Source organism: Numenius arquata, chromosome 3 (assembly GCF_964106895.1).
Source record: "Numenius arquata chromosome 3, bNumArq3.hap1.1, whole genome shotgun sequence".
Classification (NCBI taxonomy): domain Eukaryota; kingdom Metazoa; phylum Chordata; class Aves; order Charadriiformes; family Scolopacidae; genus Numenius; species Numenius arquata.
Window position 1 is genome coordinate 37,715,875 of NC_133578.1, and position 18,858 is coordinate 37,734,732.

At 45.9% G+C, this 18,858-nt stretch overlaps 2 protein-coding genes across 2 annotated transcripts; both read right to left on the reverse strand.

Moving 5' to 3' along the window:
- Positions 1-502: 502 nt before the first annotated feature.
- LOC141463452 (nucleoporin NUP35-like) lies at positions 503-10,137 on the reverse strand. The gene is made up of 9 exons (XM_074145836.1): positions 9,981-10,137; positions 7,179-7,294; positions 6,418-6,487; positions 5,667-5,808; positions 5,249-5,318; positions 5,030-5,158; positions 4,255-4,380; positions 3,811-3,884; positions 503-848 (listed from the first exon to the last, which is right to left on the reverse strand). Exons 1-9 carry the CDS (start codon positions 10,135-10,137, stop codon positions 503-505), a joined length of 1,230 nt encoding a protein of 409 aa, XP_074001937.1.
- A 3,352-nt stretch (positions 10,138-13,489) lies between these two features.
- On the reverse strand, positions 13,490-18,218 carry LOC141463453 (nucleoporin NUP35-like). The gene is made up of 6 exons (XM_074145838.1): positions 18,107-18,218; positions 15,373-15,514; positions 14,955-15,024; positions 14,736-14,864; positions 13,958-14,128; positions 13,490-13,567 (listed from the first exon to the last, which is right to left on the reverse strand). The coding sequence occupies exons 1-6, from the start codon at positions 18,216-18,218 to the stop codon at positions 13,490-13,492; spliced, it is 702 nt and encodes a 233-aa protein (XP_074001939.1).
- Positions 18,219-18,858: the final 640 nt, after the last annotated feature.

An 18,858-nucleotide genomic window follows, 5' to 3' on the forward strand; every position in this document is an offset into this window, starting at 1 on the left:
TCCTTTGCCGTATATAAGGTGCGAGACCCTCTCCAACAAAAAGCACATTCGCTTTCCTCCTGACTTGCAGGCTTCTTACTATTTACACATGAATTCAGAGCCTGACAAACCCAATCTTCCCTGGACCCAAACTTTGGCCGATGCAATGGGTCAGACCTAATGGGTTCTTTAACCCATTCAAACACACAGTACCGTACCGTCCTTTTCTTATACTAGGCCTATATCCCATTGTCTTTTCCCCGGGTACAACCTTGCCCCCAATTCCCAAGCATCACCTTTAAGGACTGTGAGGTGGAATGCTCGAGGAGGGATCCTTGGATCCTTCTTTTTCTCTTAAAATCCCTTTTCCTAGGCCTATTTCCCATTATCTCTGTTTCCCGACGGACACCGTTCACCTGGAACCTTTTCACTTCGCCCCTTCTCCGGCCGGTCTCCTCACGGAGGAGCGGAACTGCGGTTAGAAGGGCTCCACACTGGCTTCGCAGATAATTCTGCGTCTCATTCACACACTCTCAGCCCCGCTCTCCCAGCCGCCCGAGTAATACCGAACAGTCGGTTTTCTGACCCGGGTCCCGTGCACAGAAATTACCAGCTGCCGCGCGTAACTCGGTTCCGTCAATTCATCAGCTCTTCCTTCCCCCTTCTTCTTTGCTTCGAGAGTCCTCCCTCCGGACAGGACCCGCTGCCCTTCACGGAACGAGACAGTAGGTTGGAGACCGCTGAAATCAGCCGGGCGCGCCTCTCCGCTCTCGCTGCCCCGTCCTGCAGAAACAGGGGTGCTGATCCCCGACGAGCCCCCACATTGTGAGAAACGCTCGCTCACGAATAAAACGCAAAGAGGACAAAGGCTTCGGAGCAAAGATAAAAATTTATTAAAACAAAATGAATGAGTCAGCTGAGTCGGGATCCCCCCCCGCTCCCCAAAAGAGGCACACCCAGTTACAGAAGTTCAGGTATTTATACCTTCCTGTCCCTTCTCCCATTGCTTCGGTACTTCAGGGCTCACTTTCTTTCGCCATCGGTGAGCCTGTCACAGGCTCCATCCACTCTCTTTCCTTTTGAGGAGTTGTTCTCCTAAGTTACCCGATCCTACCCACGCCCCCAGCAACCAACCTCCTCCATACATCATCCCTCTCCGTGCCAAATGGCCAAAACCCACAACGTGGCTGAAGCAAAACCCGAGTTCATCTCCCACAACCGCATCGGGTAAAGAGCCCATCAGGAACTTTAGGCCCCGAAGGAAGGCATCAGCTCTCAGAAACTATTCCATTAACTCACAACCCTAACTGGGGAGATACGCAGGCTTTCTCAAATGCCTTTCTGCCTGCAGAGGAAAGGAGAACGGCGTTAGATTAGAAAGAAGAGGGAGGAAAAAGGAGCAGCAGGAGAATCCTCGTCAGTGCCTGCCTTTGGGGGAGGATCCAGACTGGGATGCGAATGCTGGGCTGGGAGAGGCTGAACTGGAGCAGTCTCAGGAGCTAATACTATCTGGAATACAGTGTGGGGTCCCAAACCCAAAGAATCCCTCTAAACTATAGGAAGAAAGTCCGTCGGCGCTTTCTGAGAAATTACGTGAAGCAGCTGAGAAGTGGACTGATTGGAGCCATACGAGGAGGCAAATCAGACAATGTTCAGCGTGTTCGATGCGTGACCTGCCTGGACGCGACGACCAGTTTGCTCAGTTACTAAGCCTCCAGACAGCCGGAATTCAGCAGCACTTCTTTTCAGGAGATGGTTATAGGAACCTCTCCTCGTACAGCTTAGTGGAGATTTATTTGCAGGCACAGACAAACAAGCATGCCAGGGAGTTTTAGGACTCGCAACCCTACTTTCCCCTTCAACCCTAGAACACCAGCAGCGGGACACAGAATCCAAACAGGAACAAGACAGCACAATTAAGCTACAGCCCTGTACCCCATAAACAATTTTGGACCATCTTCAGGGTTCAAAACAAAGAGTCTCTTAATAATAACTGGGTAATCCACACTACAGAACTATCAACCTACTTGAGTCAAAGAAATCCATAAAAGAAGACCAAAAGTCATTCACAGGGCTTTTAATTACGTATTCATTTCTAAAGGTAACTTCACCAACTGAACTCTCATTTATAAACACTAACAGAAAGTTGACAGGACTGGTTACGCTTTGATACTAACAACAGGAGCTAGCCCTGAAAAGGTTTACTTGAAGACCTTCCACGCATTTCAGAGACCCTTCAGACATGTCATTCTCCACATCCTCCGCCCTTTCACACACGGCCCCTGTACACTCATACAATTAATAACGATATTATCAGGCACACTTTGCAACAAAGCTGTGTGGTGGTTTGTGCCGCGTGGGACCGGAACATTCTCATACGTAGAAAACCCAAACCATCGATGCCGGGGTTTAACTAGTGCTCAACACTAAGGCAACGTGTGAAGTCTTAACCAGCAGTCTTTACCAGCAGAAGCCACCTCAGAAAAATTTCTTCATGATGCTGTCCGGAAGTGCGCACACTTACCTGTTCTGAACTCTCTTCTCCTCCTACTTACTACTTCCAGAACCAAGTAAACAACATCCGCTGCTCCCAAGTGCTTTTCCTCTACAGGAAGCTGCAATGACCTATCAGTAAAAGCATTCCTCAAGCTATGAGAAGCAAGAGACTGAGGCAAACAACCGGGGGGAAAAAGCACCAACTTAGCACACTTCAAAATCTGGTACTTTGGGGTAAAATACGTCAGCCAAACTACCGGCTTGGGCTCCAACTCCTTCCGTATGCATTTAGGGATAAGCCATACCATAGGATGTCAGGCTCAGCGTATAAAGCCGGGGGAAGGAGGAGGGAGGGGGAGGTGTACAGAGTGAGGATGTCTGTCTTCCCGAGTCACCGCTACGCGTGATGGAGCCCTGCTTTCCTGGAGACGGCTGAACACCTGCCTGCCGTTGGGAAGCGGTGAATGAATCCCTTGTTTTGCTGTGCTTTTGTGCGTGGCTTTTGCTTTACCTGTTAAACTGTCTTTATCTCAACCCACGAGTTCTTCCTCACTTTTGCTCTTCCCCTTCCCATTGGTACTACTTCAGTAAAAATCAGCAGCATCTGCTCTGCTGATCACACTTCAGCAAACATTTGGCGGCATCATACTAAAGAGTTAGGAAAGACCATTTGCAGTGCTCTTAACAGAACTCACACCTGTTGAAAAAACAACCTAAGAAAAACTTTATTTAGCATTATCTATAAAACAAAGAGTTAGAAGGTTGCTATGACATTTAGAACATGATGCATTTACAACAGCAGATAATTATAAAACAGCAACAAATGCTAGCAAAAACATTGACATCACAAATGCTAAGAACAGTCCCTTTCCCCGGGAGCCAGCTGGGCATAGTGTTCTTCCTCCAAGGAGCCCAAGACCTTTCCAGTAGGAAAAAAAAAAAAAAAAAAAAGAAAGAAAGAAACAAACAAACAATAAGTTTCAAAGCATCAGTAAATAAAGCTGCCATTTTAAACATTTCCAGTTTACTGGGAAGAAATTTACAGAAATTAAGGACAGAGGAAAAATGTCAATGCTGACAGGTTTTCTACAATCAGGCAATCGGAGCACAAATGGGAAAAAAGCTCTTCTATTTACAGTTACTCCGTTTTCAAAACCATGCCTACGTTGCCATCATTTAAAGTGCAAGCTACATCTCTGCTGAATTAACTGAAGGCACAACAGGTGGGATGTAAGTTAAAACACTGCCACTGGTAGTCATACAACTAACCACGGATGCCAGTGGCGTATTTCCAACCCTGACCCACTTAGTGTGTTACGTCCTCCTGTGTATTACCAGCCAAACACATATCCCAGTGCTTTAGATACAATGCTCTCACCTTTCCTAGGAGTCTGTCTTTCCAAAAACACCTAGAAGGAAGGGAGAAAGAGGAAGAGAGAAAATAAAGATCATCGGTTAGCGCTTTTTTAAATACCCAGGGTTTTTTCTTCTCCCAAGTGCTGCTATATTTTGACAAAAGACGTTTGAAAGATTTTCAAAACCTCTGGAAACATGAAATGAACTTAATTTCTTCATTTTTTTACTATTATTATCACCATTATTATTATTGTTGTTGTTCCGACTGAACAGAGTGAGTTTGTACTTGAAGCACACCTTTAAGGAAATGACAGGAGGAGAAGATCAGGGCTAAGCTCACACTGAGGTTAATGTGCGTACAGGCTCATACAGCTAAGAGGAGGCAGCACAAAGAAACACACGCTTCCCTTTCCCTTAAATTACCTGATAGTGACTGGCGCAAGCTTTACACGCAAGAGGTCTCATTGTGGGAAACCTTGTCGTATGATTTATGTGCTGTACTGCTGTGCCATCAACGGATGTAGATGTAGAGCTTCTTGCCATCACACTCTTAAAAAGAGGGATAATATAATGTCAACAAGTACTAAATAGCAGGATTTCAACCTTTATTATCTAGCATTATTATTTGAACGATCTAGCTCAGGATCCAATTAGCCCAAAAAACAGCCTGCCCTACCCCAACCACTATGGAAAAGAAAGGAAGGTGGCTCGGTGGAGGCAGGGTGTCTTGCTCACAAATTCTCAGTCAAACGGACCAGGATAAACACAAGAGCCAGAATCCCATGAAGAGTCCCATAAAAATGAGGAACGAGGGACAATTAGGAGCAAGAACAGTCTCCATCTGCCACCACGTATCTACGGCAGCCCCTAGATGCCACCAGTTCCAGCCTAGGAAACTCTTTGAGCTCAAGCGTCTCCTATTGTGTGGTTTCACTTCAGATCAGGTGCAGCAACACCATCCTGTGCACTAGAACTTCCGAGCAGCACAGAGGTTTCCAAGCGTGACCCTTCTCAGCAGGAAGCCCTGTCAAACACTTCAGAAAAACTCGTGTAAGGTACAGGAGACTCTACCTACTGAACTTAACTTCCCAGGCAATTTGCAATTCAAAAAGGAAAAAATAAAAGATGTTGAGGCAAATAAAGAGAAAGTCATAAAACAGAGCGCCTTCTACTTAAATACGAGCAGCTGTTAACTCACTTTATCTGTACACGGCTTGACACCAATCCTGATGCAGTCACCAAAAATTCTTCCGTCTTTGCTCAAGGCTTTGCGGGCTTCAAGCTCAGACTGATAGCAAATATGCATCCAGTTTCCTGTGTTGGACATCTAGAGGAGATTAAGGCACCACTGTGACATTCAGCCTTTTAAAGAAGGAGCCAGAACCTTTCCAGAAATGAATCCCAATCTAAGACATACCACGTGCTTTAATATGTTTCCATACTGAGCAAACTGATGAAGAATGTAGGAAGCTGATGCTTGACTAAACCTGAATGATGAAAAAAAAAATATGCAAAAAGTTACAATGAGTAGTTTATGAAGGCTGGTGCTACAAGAGAACCCTAGGAAGGGGTTTTAGATATCCAAAAGAGACCAGGGAATTCATGCCGTTTTAGAAGCAGCCACTTGAAGAACACTCTCTTTCTAACTTGAAAAAAATAACAGGCAGCTTATGTTCAGGTGCTTCGCTAACAGAGGTGCATTTACTGACTTTAACCACAGCTGTATTTCCGGCAGAACCTAGGAATGCCAGACAACAGCAACGCCCAAGTACCTCTTCCCACATGTTGCCAAGATTACACCCATGATTTTTCCTATACTTTGGAAATCCACTTACCCATATACAGTTACCCATCTGCCGTCAAGTTGATCCTCTGCTCTTCGAGAATAAACTGGAGCATAAAAACGATCTGGCTGAGCAGGAGACAGAGTCATGCTCCTTCGCTGCCACGCACTTGCAGGACTGAGCATACTTGGAGCTGTTAAATTGAAACGGCATTCGTTAACAAATCACTTTTGCCAGACAGACATCAATTTTGCTTAGGAGCCTAAACTGAAAGAATCAAGTCAGTCTCAAGCATTTCACTTGCTTATGGAAGACCCTGGGAGAGACTTAGTTGCAGACACAGACAAACAGCACATCAACCCAACCTTCTCATCTGCAAGCACACTAGGAAGACTTGTGACTCACAGCCCCGCTTTCCCCTTCAGCCCTGAACACCAGCAGCTGAACACAGACTCCCAAGAGGAACAAGAAAGAAGCAAGAAGCCACGGGCTCATACAGAAGATAGGAAACCTTACAAAGATGGAAGGAGACCCATCCAGCTCAGTGCCTTCACTCAACTACAGCCACCTCTGCGCTCAGTTCAGCAACACATTTTGAAGAGGGACTAAGTAAAGCTGATTGCAATTCAGTCAGAGTGGAAAAGTATTTCACATCCACATCCCTTTTGAAAAGTTAGTACAGAAAGACACAACTCCGTCGTAAATTTGCAAGGAGTTGATGCAGCTTCAACAACAGTCATGATTTTTGTCTGTTAGGCCAAGCAGTAAGAAAGTCAATTATCTATTTGGACAGGACGTCTACCTCGTCCAGGAGTTGATGCCATAGTTCCAACCAACGGGCTCCGTCCTAGAGAAGAGGTTTTTTTCATGGCCTGCAGGAAGACACAGAAAGTGTGACAAATCATTCTCACGGGTACGCTTCTCAGATCAGCTGAGATCATTTCCAAGGACTTGAGCATCAGGCAAGAACATTAACTGGTTGCCTTAAGGTCCTCCTCACTTTTCAGAGTAAGAACAGACATTCCCGTGTATATTTAGTACAAGATGATTAAAAGGTACTCATGAGAAGTTATTTGACAGTGTTTTTACATTCCAGCACACAGCCTAGCAGAGTCTGGACACGCAGGATCCTCAGCTCCCACATTCCGGCATTTCCAGCTGACTACTATAGCCTTACAAGCTCTACAAGAAGAAAGCTTAGGTAGGCTTAGCGTGAGCTTTAGGAAACAGGAACCCAAAAATCCCTTCAGTAAACGCCTCTAGTGCCCATTAAAAGAAAAGATAACGCGTATTTGGACCCTTCTGTCCATCAGCAGCCCAATACATTAACAAGAAGGGGAAAAGCTGCAACAAGTCTGCATTTGTCATGGACAAAGCACAGCAGAGGCAGGATTTGCATTTGTCATTCTCTACAGTACCGAAACGCAAAACCAGGAGATGACAGCTCCACAACTGCAGCTCGCGTTCAAGCCACACAGGAACAGGCACACCAAGCCACCAGACTAAGCAACAGCATGAGCTGAAGACTCACTGGGCACTTTTGCCAGTATCAAAGCCACTTACTGGTGTTGATGAGCCGAGGGGTACTGATCCACGGCCAAGATCATACCGGCTTCTAACTGGTGGTGGATCACGTCTCTCTTCATCTGTAGGGACTACTGCTGGTAAGGGAGATAACCCTAAAATCAAAAGGGACAAATGAAGAGCCTGAGAAATCTTGGGAGTTTTACTCCACTGCTACTTGTTCTTGAAACTTCAACAGGAAATTCAACCAGGAAAGACTCTTGTTTCTTTCACTGGGGGGTTACAAAACCACCTGGTCCACTGTGTCAGGGACAATAGAGGATGGCCCTGGTGAGACACGATGGAAACTAACTAGGCAAACTAAGTCCAGTACACGCGCCGAGAAAAACAAGGGAACTCAGTATTGTTGTTGCCAAACTATGTGCGTACCCATGAGAACCTGACCTTCAGAGAAGGAAAACAACCAGAAGAAGATGCAACAATGTGGTCGCGTATCAGAAAGCCGCTGTTAGCCCAGTCGGAGCACGAGTCTGGGAGGCTCACTGCATGCACTGGCCACGCGTGCAGCGACCCGAGCTGGTGCTTTCCCACTCGCTCCGGTGCAGGATATAAGGGGGCTGTCTTGGGCAGTGGGAGAGAGAGACACGAGCGCACTTTGAAGTTACAGGGGACGCCCTGAAGGTGCTGTGCCTACCTCCCCCCCACCATACCCATGGGGCTCCTCGCCATCCTGCTGCTCGGCGGTGCTGCTACTATCTTTGGGTTGGCAAGGCTCTCCTAAATAACTGCTGTTCGTTGGTAAAACTCTAAGTAACTGTGGTTTCTTGGTTAAACTCTCCTAAAGTAACTTTTGGTTGTTGGTAAAACTCCTAAGTATTTTTTGGTGCATTTGGGAATTGCTTATCAAGGCTTCACAATAAAGCAGAGTTAACATTTTGTTTTTCATGTGAACTCTCGTTTCTACGTTGGAATCTCTCTAAAAGAACCAGATACACCCACCAAACTCTTCAGGTTGGAATGTTCTAGGTAAGAATTTCACACACGTGTCACAACCTGCTGCCTTACACAAACATCATCTAAAACTTTGAGACCTCTTAGTAACCCCCTATAGTCACTGTCACACCCACTTGGACTTTTAAAGAAGTTCTGAGCATAGCTACACCTTCCCGGTTTAAGGCAGGTTGGAGGTGGATTTTAATTGTCTCGGAGACTAACTCCCCTCCAGCCGAGAGGCAAAAGCAAGGCTTTTAAGACTCAAGACATTCTACATGCTAAAGAACCCTACCACAGTGCACGCAGACATTGCACAGGCTGCCACATTCCCACTCTCCAAATTCCTTCCCCTCCCATTAATCTTGTAGTCAAGTAAAACGGAAGCTCTTGAGAGCAGGGATGAGCTTGCATTTAGACAGGATGAAGTTAAGGCAGCCGCTCTCCCATTTGCAAAACTCTGGGACTTCCAGGAGAGCAGGGAATTAAACCGACTGGAAAACCTTGACCTATCTCTGAACACCTTCTGTGTGTTCACCCCAAGGGGTAAAAAACCTCACACTAATAAAAACCAAACCCAAAATAACCCCAAACACTCCAAGAAGTATTACAGCGGATTCTACAAAGCACTCTCCTCCCAGCAAGTTTTCAGTTACGGGGACATACTTAACCACGCCTTTGGGGAGGCCTGTGTTAGTATCCGACTGCTCCCCCTTTTCTGGAGTTGATACTCTGAGGCTGGAATAAACCCTTTTAAAAACAATCAGGTGAAATTCACATGATTATCTTCAATTTCATAAATATTTCCATCAGAGGGTTGTATTTGGCCAGAGGGGGATGGCAGGGGATAGGGTTGAGGTGGGGAGCAGGGCGGACAAGATCCAGAAGCAGGAGACCCACGGACCACCAGTCAGAATATCTCAAGTTGGAAGGGTCCCATAGGGATCATCGAGTCCAATTCTGCTTGAAATTGCAAGACAGGAATATCTACAATTGTCTTGCATGTTCTTTAATTCTCAGCTTCTCCTCCAGAATGACTAGCACACTAACACCGTCAGCTATTTCGATTATGCCAACTCATCTAATGCAAGAGCTAAGATCACCCATGACGTCAAATTAAGCAGTGAAGCTGTTAACGACTCACTCAGACAGCTCAGAGAAGAAAACAGACCTGGGATACCACCATCTCAGGAACATGGGAAAGGGCTGCTTCTAGTCAGTACAAGTAGGCAGCTGGAAAGGGATTAGCATTTACAACTGGGAAAAGTCACTACTCCAGCCCAGCTACAGCAAGCATCAAGCCTGGGAATACAACCAGTTACTGAGTTGTTGTAACTGAAACAACTGGTTGCTGAGTAAGGAGTCGCTTGTAGTTCTTCTCCATCCAGCTGTTACAAGCCGGACAATCGGTAGGTGACTTGTTAGAGTTCATCGCAAAGAAACCAGCAGCTTGCACGAGCTGCTTTTCGGCTGCCAGCAGACGTGTCTGTTTGAAACAGAGAGAAAGCACTGATGGCCGTTCTCGCAATTGACTTGTGAAGAGCTGGATGAACTGATTTGACCTTACGAGAGGTTCCTCTGACCTTCCCTGTAAACGCAACTCTTCCTGCACCAAAACTGCCACGTTGACAACACTTTTTAAACTTCAGCGTACTTGGCAGGTTTTAGCCAAACCCCAGAGAACACGCTTGAGTTCCCCGATCGCTCAACGAGTTGAGCTCATTGCTAGGAAGTTACAAAGCTACAGGAACTCAGGCCGAATTCAAGCCTGCAGCGGTCCTGTAGAGCAGCAGCCAGACAGACCAAACGTCCCCTCTCAGGAGACTCTTTCAGCACGGAACAGACTCTGACCTGCAAGCAGCGCCCAAAATTCCCACACGCTGACTGTGCGGCCGCGCAAATCGGGTACGGGGCGACCCACTGCGTCGGGTAACGCGCCCATCAGGAACTCGGGCAGAAAGCGCCCATCGGCTCCTGCCTTCCGAGAGAGCGGGGCGCCGGGAGCCATCGCCTCGGCTCCTGCGCTACCGCCAAAAAGCTCCCGAAAGCGGCCGGGCCGCGGCGGGGGGCAGAGCCGGGCAGCCTGGGCCGGGCAGCAGCCACCTCTGAGGCGCCTCGCGCCGCCCAACGGCCGCCGGCAGCGGCTCGCGCGGGGCCCAACGGCCGGGGCCCGGCGGCGCGGGGCCGAGGCGCAGAGGGCGCGAGGCCGGGGAGGGGCGGCGGCGAATTGAGGGGGTTTGGTGTTTTCGGTGCTTTCGGTGCGAGGTGTTAAGGGTCGGAGCGCACCCTGGCTAATAGTCGTGTCCCAAAGCGGGATTCAAGGCAGAGGTTTACGCTTTCCCAGTGCACCCGCAGCGGCAGCAGACACCGCAGTAGAAGCTTCCAATACTCGGTGTGGTTTAGGGGACTTTGGTGATCGATATTTGTACAGCAGAAACGCTTCCCAATCCCTTGTTCAGACTGTCCTTCACGCCTTGCAAATTGCTTTAGTTGTTTCTGAATAAATCACTATACTTCTCCTGGTCTGTCTCATACGACGTATTCCACCGATAACACCCTGAATATCTGGTAGACACACATCACCTTGCTCAAGGTCCATTAGATGCCCATCTAGGGTCAGGGGCCACAAAAGTCTCCCAGAAATACAGCAGCTCTGCAGCTGCTCCTGCATCCCGTTTTGTTACGCTGTGACAGCCTGAGCTCCTGCAAATCAACTTGTTCTCCTCTCCTGGGGCACCAGAATGCCAGCTGCCACCACTGCGCTGCCACTAGTAATAATATATAACCTGTACTAGAGCTACAGCTGTAGTGTCAGGAGGTGGACGCCACGATCCTTACGAGTCCCTTCCAACTCACCCCATTCCATCAGTCTAGGTCTTTCAGGACCTTCCCTCGTGGCAATTCTATAGAGAGCTCAAAAAACGTTTCAAGACTCACCTAGTAGGACGCTCGCTGAGGACTAAACGGTCAAACCCAAAAAGACAGTCACTCCCACCACCTCCTCCATTAAAATACTAATCTCGCAGCTAATCACTGTATATCCATCTATGAGGCTAGTTGTCTCTGTAACCAAATACATAAAGCACATTTTATATTCTGAATGAGGCAAATATCTAGGAACAACAGTAGATTCACTTCCAGAAAGACGCTTTAAGCCTTTAAGTCAAGATGTAAATTCATCCTCTCCCCCGCCTAGAATTTACCTGCAGGGAAAGCAGTTTGATACTCCTCATTCTAAAGAGCTACCACCTTTGCTAGAAACCGGAAAGCTGGCAAGTCTAAAGAAACGCACAGCAACAACAATTAATGTCTTCTTGCTGGTGTTCGATTTACCATTACCAAGAACAAAACCTATACGATTCCATATATTGGCAAGCTCCGCTGTTAATGCCATAGTCATCTGGAAAAAGTAGTCTCGTTAATATTAGACTGTCCTCTAGCCTGTATACAAGGGTGACCTCTCTGCAGTTTTTACTTCAGGACCTTCAGTCTGCAAATGAACATTTTCATATGTTCACAAGCACAATTCAATTACAAAGAAAGAGAAACCGTGGCACCTCAAAATCAATGGCCCGTTAGGATGGACAATTCTAACTCCATTTCATTGATTGACACGTGATACTACGTGCTGTCCTAGTGCAAGCCTGGAAAATACTGCAGGCCTTCCCTCAGTTTCACTGAAGTCAGCAGCACGATCTTATCCACCGCTGCAATCCTACACAGCAAACACATCAAATTGGCAAACTTTAAAAGGAGAGCTAAGAGCACTCGGTGGGAAAGCCCAGTAACTCAAAGTACCGGCCAGCCGAGACAGCACCTTCTGCAAGAAAACCTTGTTACTTTGCAGCAAAGACGATGTTTGTTGTTTTTTTTTTTTTTTAAAGAGGAAGTTTCAGAAGAGATTTGCAGAGAGAAGTGCAGCTGAAGACCTTTGAGAGCACCCTGCACTGGGAAGCAAAGCCTGGAAATCGGCACGACTGGATTTTCACCTGGCAAACACCCGACTGACCCACACTGAAATGCCACTGCGGATCCACACTAACACAGCCACAAATCAAAGCAGTAACAGTTGCCTGTAGTTTCCAGAGGACTGGAGAAAAAGCTGCTCTCTTCCCAGACAAAAGAGACCTTGATCTCAAAGACCAGGAGCTTCCATGACACACACGGTTACCCAAGACGCTCACCTCCAACAGAAAGCTTCAAGGGGGGTGCGGTGGGGGAAGTTCAATTTAGGAGAGAAAAAAAAAATCATCATTCGGCCAATACCTTTGTGCTGGTGGCATCCAAACCTCTATGACTAACTCTGTCAGTCATTTGGGTCAAGAGTTCTTGACAAGACAATGGGAGAGAAGGAACAAACGGACCTAAAACCAGGTACCCCAACCCTCAGCGGGCTGATTGTCCAAGAAACTTGGCTATACCTCATGAAATGCTCCCTGGGGGGGAACTTAGCAACTAATTGGAATATGAAAGCCACTCTTCTAGAAGTTAGGATACCCACCTCCACCTGAAGACCCCCACCCATTGAGCCAGCACAGGACAATTAAGAGACACTGCCCCTTTAATTGAAGATGACCACATTTGACACCAACCAGCTTCAAGACCAGGAATTGTGAGCACCAGTAAAAAGCTGATGAACAAGGAATATGTTAATTATGGTAACTTAAAATGTACAACTGAATGATTGTGTCAATGCTGGGCGGGCCAGCTTTGGGGAAATACCCCCTTGCCCCTTTTCTGCTAATAAGTAGCTAACACCTCCACCACTCTGTGTGTCATTGCCTTCCACACGGGGTAAACAATCCCACCTGTTTGGGGACAACACTGGTTTGGGATGGAAGTTGATTGTCTTCATAGTAGCTAGTATGGGGCTGTGTTTTGCACTCCTAAGAAACCTCACACTTGTTTAAAGAACAAGCTAGCTTTATTCATAAATCACAGAGTTAAAAGGTTGCTATGAGTTTTGAAGGTTCTTCCAGAGATAATTATAAAATAGCAAAGAATGCTAACAAAACGGCAAATACTAGGAACAGTCCCTGTCCCGAGGAGCCAGCTGGGCATAGGATTCTTCCTCCAAGGAGCACAACACCTTTCCAGAAATAAAAAAAAAAAAAAAAAAAGAAACAAACAATAAGATTAAAGGCATCAGTAAATAAAGCTGCCACTTTAAACATTTCCAACTTACTGGGAAGAAATTTACAAAAAGTAATTACAGAGGAAAAAACGTAATTGCTGACAGGTTTTCTAGAATCAGGCAATCGGAGCACAAATGGGAAAAAAAGCTCTTTATTTAAACTTGCTGATTTTTTAAAACCATGTCTACATTGCCACCAACTTAGTGTGTTGAGTCCTCCTGTATATTACCAGCCAAACACAGATTCCAGTGCTTTAGATACAATGCTCTCACCTTTCCTAGGAGTCTGTTTTTTCAAAAACACCTAGAAGGAAAGGAGAAAGAGGAACAAGGGAAAAAAAAGAGCATTCGTTATCACACTTAATGCTTTTTCAAATCCCCACGGCTTTTTCTTCTCCCAAGTGCTGCTATATTTTGACAAAGTATGTTTGAAAGATTTTCAAGACCTCTGGAAACGTGAAAGAAAATTCATTTCTTTATTTTATTACTATTATTATCATTATCACCATTATTGTTATTTACTATTATTTCTTAGACTGAACAGAGCGAGTTTGTACTTGAAGCACATCTTTAAGGAAATGACAGGAGGAGATCATCAGGGCTAAGCTCACACTGAGGTTAATGCGCGTACAGCCTCATACAGCTAAGAGGAGGCAGCACAAAGAAACACACGCTTCCCTTTCCCTTTAATTACCTGATAGTGACTGGAGTAACCTTTACGTGCTGGTGCAAGAGGTCTCATCGTGGGAAACCTTGTCATACGGTTTGCAGGCTGTACTGGTGCGCTGGCGACTGGTTGTGTATGTGGAGTAAAAACTGAAGACATTGAAGATGTAGCGCTTCTTGCAAAGCTTTCCATCACACTCTTAAAAAGAGGAATAAATATAATGTAAACAAGTACTAAAAGGCAGTCCTAAAAACCAATTAGCCTGAAATACAGCCAGCCCTACCCCAACCACTATGGAAAAGAAAGGAAGGTGGCTCGGTGGAGGCAGGGTGTCTTGCTCACAAATTCTCAATCAAATGGACCAGGATAAACACAAGAGCCAAAATCCCATGAAGAGTCCCATATAAATGAGGAACGAGGGACAATTAGGAGCAAGAACAGTCTCCATCTGCCACCACGTATCTACGGCAGGCCTTAGATGCCACCAGTTCCAGCCTAGGAAACTCTTTGAGCTCAAGCGTCTCCTATTGTGTGCTTCCACTGCAGATCTGGTGCAGCAACACCATCCTGTGCACTAGAACTTCCGAGCAGCACAGAGGTTTCCACGCGTGACCCTTCTCAGCAGGAAGCCCTGTCAAACACTTCAGAAAAACTCGTGTAAGGTACAGGAGACTCTACCTACTGAACTTAACTGCCCAGGCAATTTGCAATTCAAAAAGGAAAAAATAAAAGATGTCGGGGCAAATAAAGCGGAAGACCAAAAGCAGAGCGCCTTCTACTTAAATACGAGCAGCTGTTAACTCACTTTATCTGTACACGGCTTGACACCAATCCTGATGCAGTCACCAAAAATTCTTCCGTCTTTGCTCAAGGCTTTGCGGGCTTCAAGCTCAGACTGATAGCAAATGTGCATCCAGTTTCCTGTGTTGGACATCTAGAGGAGATTAAGGCACCACTGTGACATTCAGCCTTTTAAAGAAGGAGCCAGAACCTTTCCAGAAATGAATCCCAATCTAAGACATACCACGTGCTTTAATATGTTTCCATACTGAGCAAACTGATGAAGAATGTAGGAAGCTGATGCTTGACTAAACCTGAATGATGAAAAAAAAAATATGCAAAAAGTTACAATGAGTAGTTTATGAAGGCTGGTGCTACAAGAGAACCCTAGGAAGGGGTTTTAGATATCCAAAAGAGACCAGGGAATTCATGCCGTTTTAGAAGCAGCCACTTGAAGAACACTCTCTTTCTAACTTGAAAAAAATAACAGGCAGCTTATGTTCAGGTGCTTCGCTAACAGAGGTGCATTTACTGACTTTAACCACAGCTGTATTTCCGGCAGAACCTAGGAATGCCAGACAACAGCAACGCCCAAGTACCTCTTCCCACATGTTGCCAAGATTACACCTATGATTTTTCCTATACTTTGGAAATCCACTTACCCATATACAGTTACCCATCTGCCGTCAAGTTGATCCTCTGCTCTTCGAGAATAAACTGGAGCATAAAAACGATCTGGCTGAGCAGGAGACAGAGTCATGCTCCTTCGCTGCCACGCACTTGCAGGACTGAGCATACTTGGAGCTGTTAAATTGAAACGGCATTCGTTAACAAATCACTTTTGCCAGACAGACATCAATTTTGCTTAGGAGCCTAAACTGAAAGAATCAAGTCAGTCTCAAGCATTTCACTTGCTTATGGAAGACCCTGGGAGAGACTTAGTTGCAGACACAGACAAACAGTACATCAACCCAACCTTCTCATCTGCAAGCACACTAGGAAGACTTGTGACTCACAGCCCCGCTTTCCCCTTCAGCCCTGAACACCAGCAGCTGAACACAGACTCCCAAGAGGAACAAGAAAGAAGCAAGAAGCCACGGGCTCATACAGAAGATAGGAAACCTTACAAAGATGGAAGGAGACCCATCCAGCTCAGTGCCTTCACTCAACTACAGCCACCTCTGCGCTCAGTTCAGCAGCACATGTTGAAGAGGGACTAAGTAAAGCTGATTGCAATTCAGTCAGTCCCATTCAATTCCCCATTACCATCCACATCTCTTTTGAAAAGTTAGTAAAGAAAGATGCAACTCCTTTGTAAATTAGCAGGATTTGATGCAGCTTTAATGTAAAGATTGTTGTCTCTTGAGGAAAGCAGTAAGAAAGTCAATTTTCTATTTGGACAGGATATCTACCTGGTCCAGGATTTGGTTGCATAGTTCCATGGCTCCATATTAGAAAAAAGTTGGGCTGCATGAAAACACAGAAAGTGTGACAAATCATTCTCACAGGTACACTTCCCAGATCAGCAGCGATCATTTCCAAGGAACTTGAGCATCAGGCAAGTAAGAACAGACATTCCCATGTATATTTAGTACAAGATGATTAAAAGGTACTCATGAGAAGTTATTTGACAGTGTTTTTACATTCCAGCACACAGCCTAGCAGAGTCTGGACATGCAGGAGCCTCAGCTCTCACATTCTGGCATTTCCAGCTGACTACCAAGCCTTACAAGGTCTACAAGAAGAAAGCTTAGGTAGGCTTAGGGTGAGCTTTAGGAAACAGGAACCCCAAAATCCCTTACCTAACAGCAGTCCCATAGGCTTTGAGAAACCAAGTAGCTTTAGGTATTGGTATAGGTCACCAGCATCTGAATTTCACTGTCTAAAAGGTTAGAAATCATGAGAACATCATCCCCACTTGTAATCCTCAGCGTTCACTTTCGTTTCCTCTTAGTGCAACAGCACTGTAGGGAAGAATACTTCCAGTGTTAGCAGCTACTCACATTTTGAACCCACTCGTGCTTGACTGCTCAGCTGGGCAAAGTAGAGCAGCAGTTGACACAAACGAGTTAAAAGAATTCACTGAAGCACTGAACTACCTCACATCTTCTGCTAAGAACAAGTCAGTAGCTAAGCCACTTACTGGTATTCTTGAGCTTAGAGGCGTTGATCCAAGTCCAAGATCAGATAATTCATCATGCAGACTTCTAACTGGTGGAGGATCAAATCTATTAATACGAATAGGAGCTAATGGAAGTGAGGGAGATCCTTCTGCAATCAAAAGGAAAAAAGAGCCTGAGAAGTCTTGGAGTTTTACTCCACTGCTACACGTTCTTGAAACTTCAACAGGAAATTCTGCCGGGAAAGACTCTTGATTCTTTCACGGGGGGTTTACAAAATCATCAGGCCCACCAAACTCTTCAGGTTGGAATGTTCTAGGTAAGAATTTCACACACGTTTCACGACCTGCTGCCTTACACAAGAATCATCTAAAACTTTCAGACCTCCTAGTAACCCCCTATAGTCACTGTCGCACCCACTCGGACTTTTAAAACAGTTCCGAGCATAGCTACACCTTCCTGCTTTAAGGCAGGTTGGAGGTGGATTTTAATTGTCTCAGAGACTAACTCCCCTCCAGCCGAGAGGCAAAAGCAAGGCTTTTAAGACTCAAGACATTCTACATGCTAAAGAACCCTACCACAGTGCACGCAGACATTGCACAGGCTGCCACATTCCCACTCTCCAAATTCCTTCCCCTCCCATTAATCTTGTAGTCAAGTAAAATGGAAACTCTTGAGAGCAGGGATGAGCTTGCATTTAGACAGGATGAAGTTAAGGCAGCCGCTCTCCCATTTGCAAAACTCTGGGACTTCCAGGAGAGCAGGGAATTAAACCGACTGGAAAACCTTGACCTATCTCTGCAACACCTTCTGTGTGTTCACCCCAAGGGGTAAAAAACCTCACACTAATAAAAACCAAACCCAAAATAACCCCAAACACATCCAAGAAGTATTACAGCGGATTCTACAAAGCACTCTCCTCCCAGCAAGTTTTCAGTTACAGGGACATACTTAACCACACCTTTGGGGAGGCCTGTGTTAGTATCCGACTGCTCCCCCTTTTCTGGAGTTGATACTCTGAGGCTGGAATAAACCCTTTTAAAAACAGTCAGGTGAAATTCACATGATTATCTTCAATTTCAGAAATATGTCCCTCAGAGACTTTTATTTGGCTGGAGGGGATGGGGGGGGAATACGGTGGAGGGGGGAAAGTGCGGCCAAGATGAAGAAGCAGGAGACCCACGGACCACCAGTCCTAGAATATCTCAAGTTGGAAGGGTCCCATAGGGATCATCGAGTCCAATTCTGCTTGAAATTGCAAGACAGGAATATCTACAATTGTCTTGCATGTTAATTCTCAGCTTCTCCTCCAGAATGACTAGCACACTAACACCGTCAGCTATTTCGATTATGCCAACTGATCTAATGCAAGAGCTAAGATCGCCCATGACGTCAAATTAATCAGTGAAGCTGTCAACGACTCACTCAGACAGCTCAGAGAAGAAAACAGACCTAGGATACCACCATCTTAGGAACAAGTCTGACAATCTGTAGGTGACTTTTTAGAATTCATCCCAAAGAAATCAGCAGCATTAGGAGAGGATCCTCTTACCTTCCCTGTAAACACAACATTTCCTGCACCAAAACTGCCATATTTAAAACATCTTTTAAACTTAAGTTTACTTGGAAGAATTTAGCCAAACTCCATTGAATACACTTGAGTTTATTCGACAAGTTGAGCTCATTTCTAGGAAGTTACAAAGCTACAGGAATTCAGGCCGAATTCAAGCCTGCAACGGTCCTGTAGAGCAGCAGCCAGACAGACCAAATGTCAGTTTCCAGGGGAATTTTTCAGCACGGAACGAACTCTGACCTGCAACTGGTGACCACATTTCTACACAACGACTGAAGGGCCGCTTAAAGTAGAGTCTGGGCTCCCGACCCAAGTAAACCGCCCATAATGCCAAAAAGCTCCCAAAAGCCGGCCGGCAGGAGAGCGGAGAGAGGAGGAGTATGGTCCTGCGGGATTATCCCCTTCCTCTGCACTATCCCCCCCCTTCCTCCCCGTTCCTCAGTGCCTGGTCATGG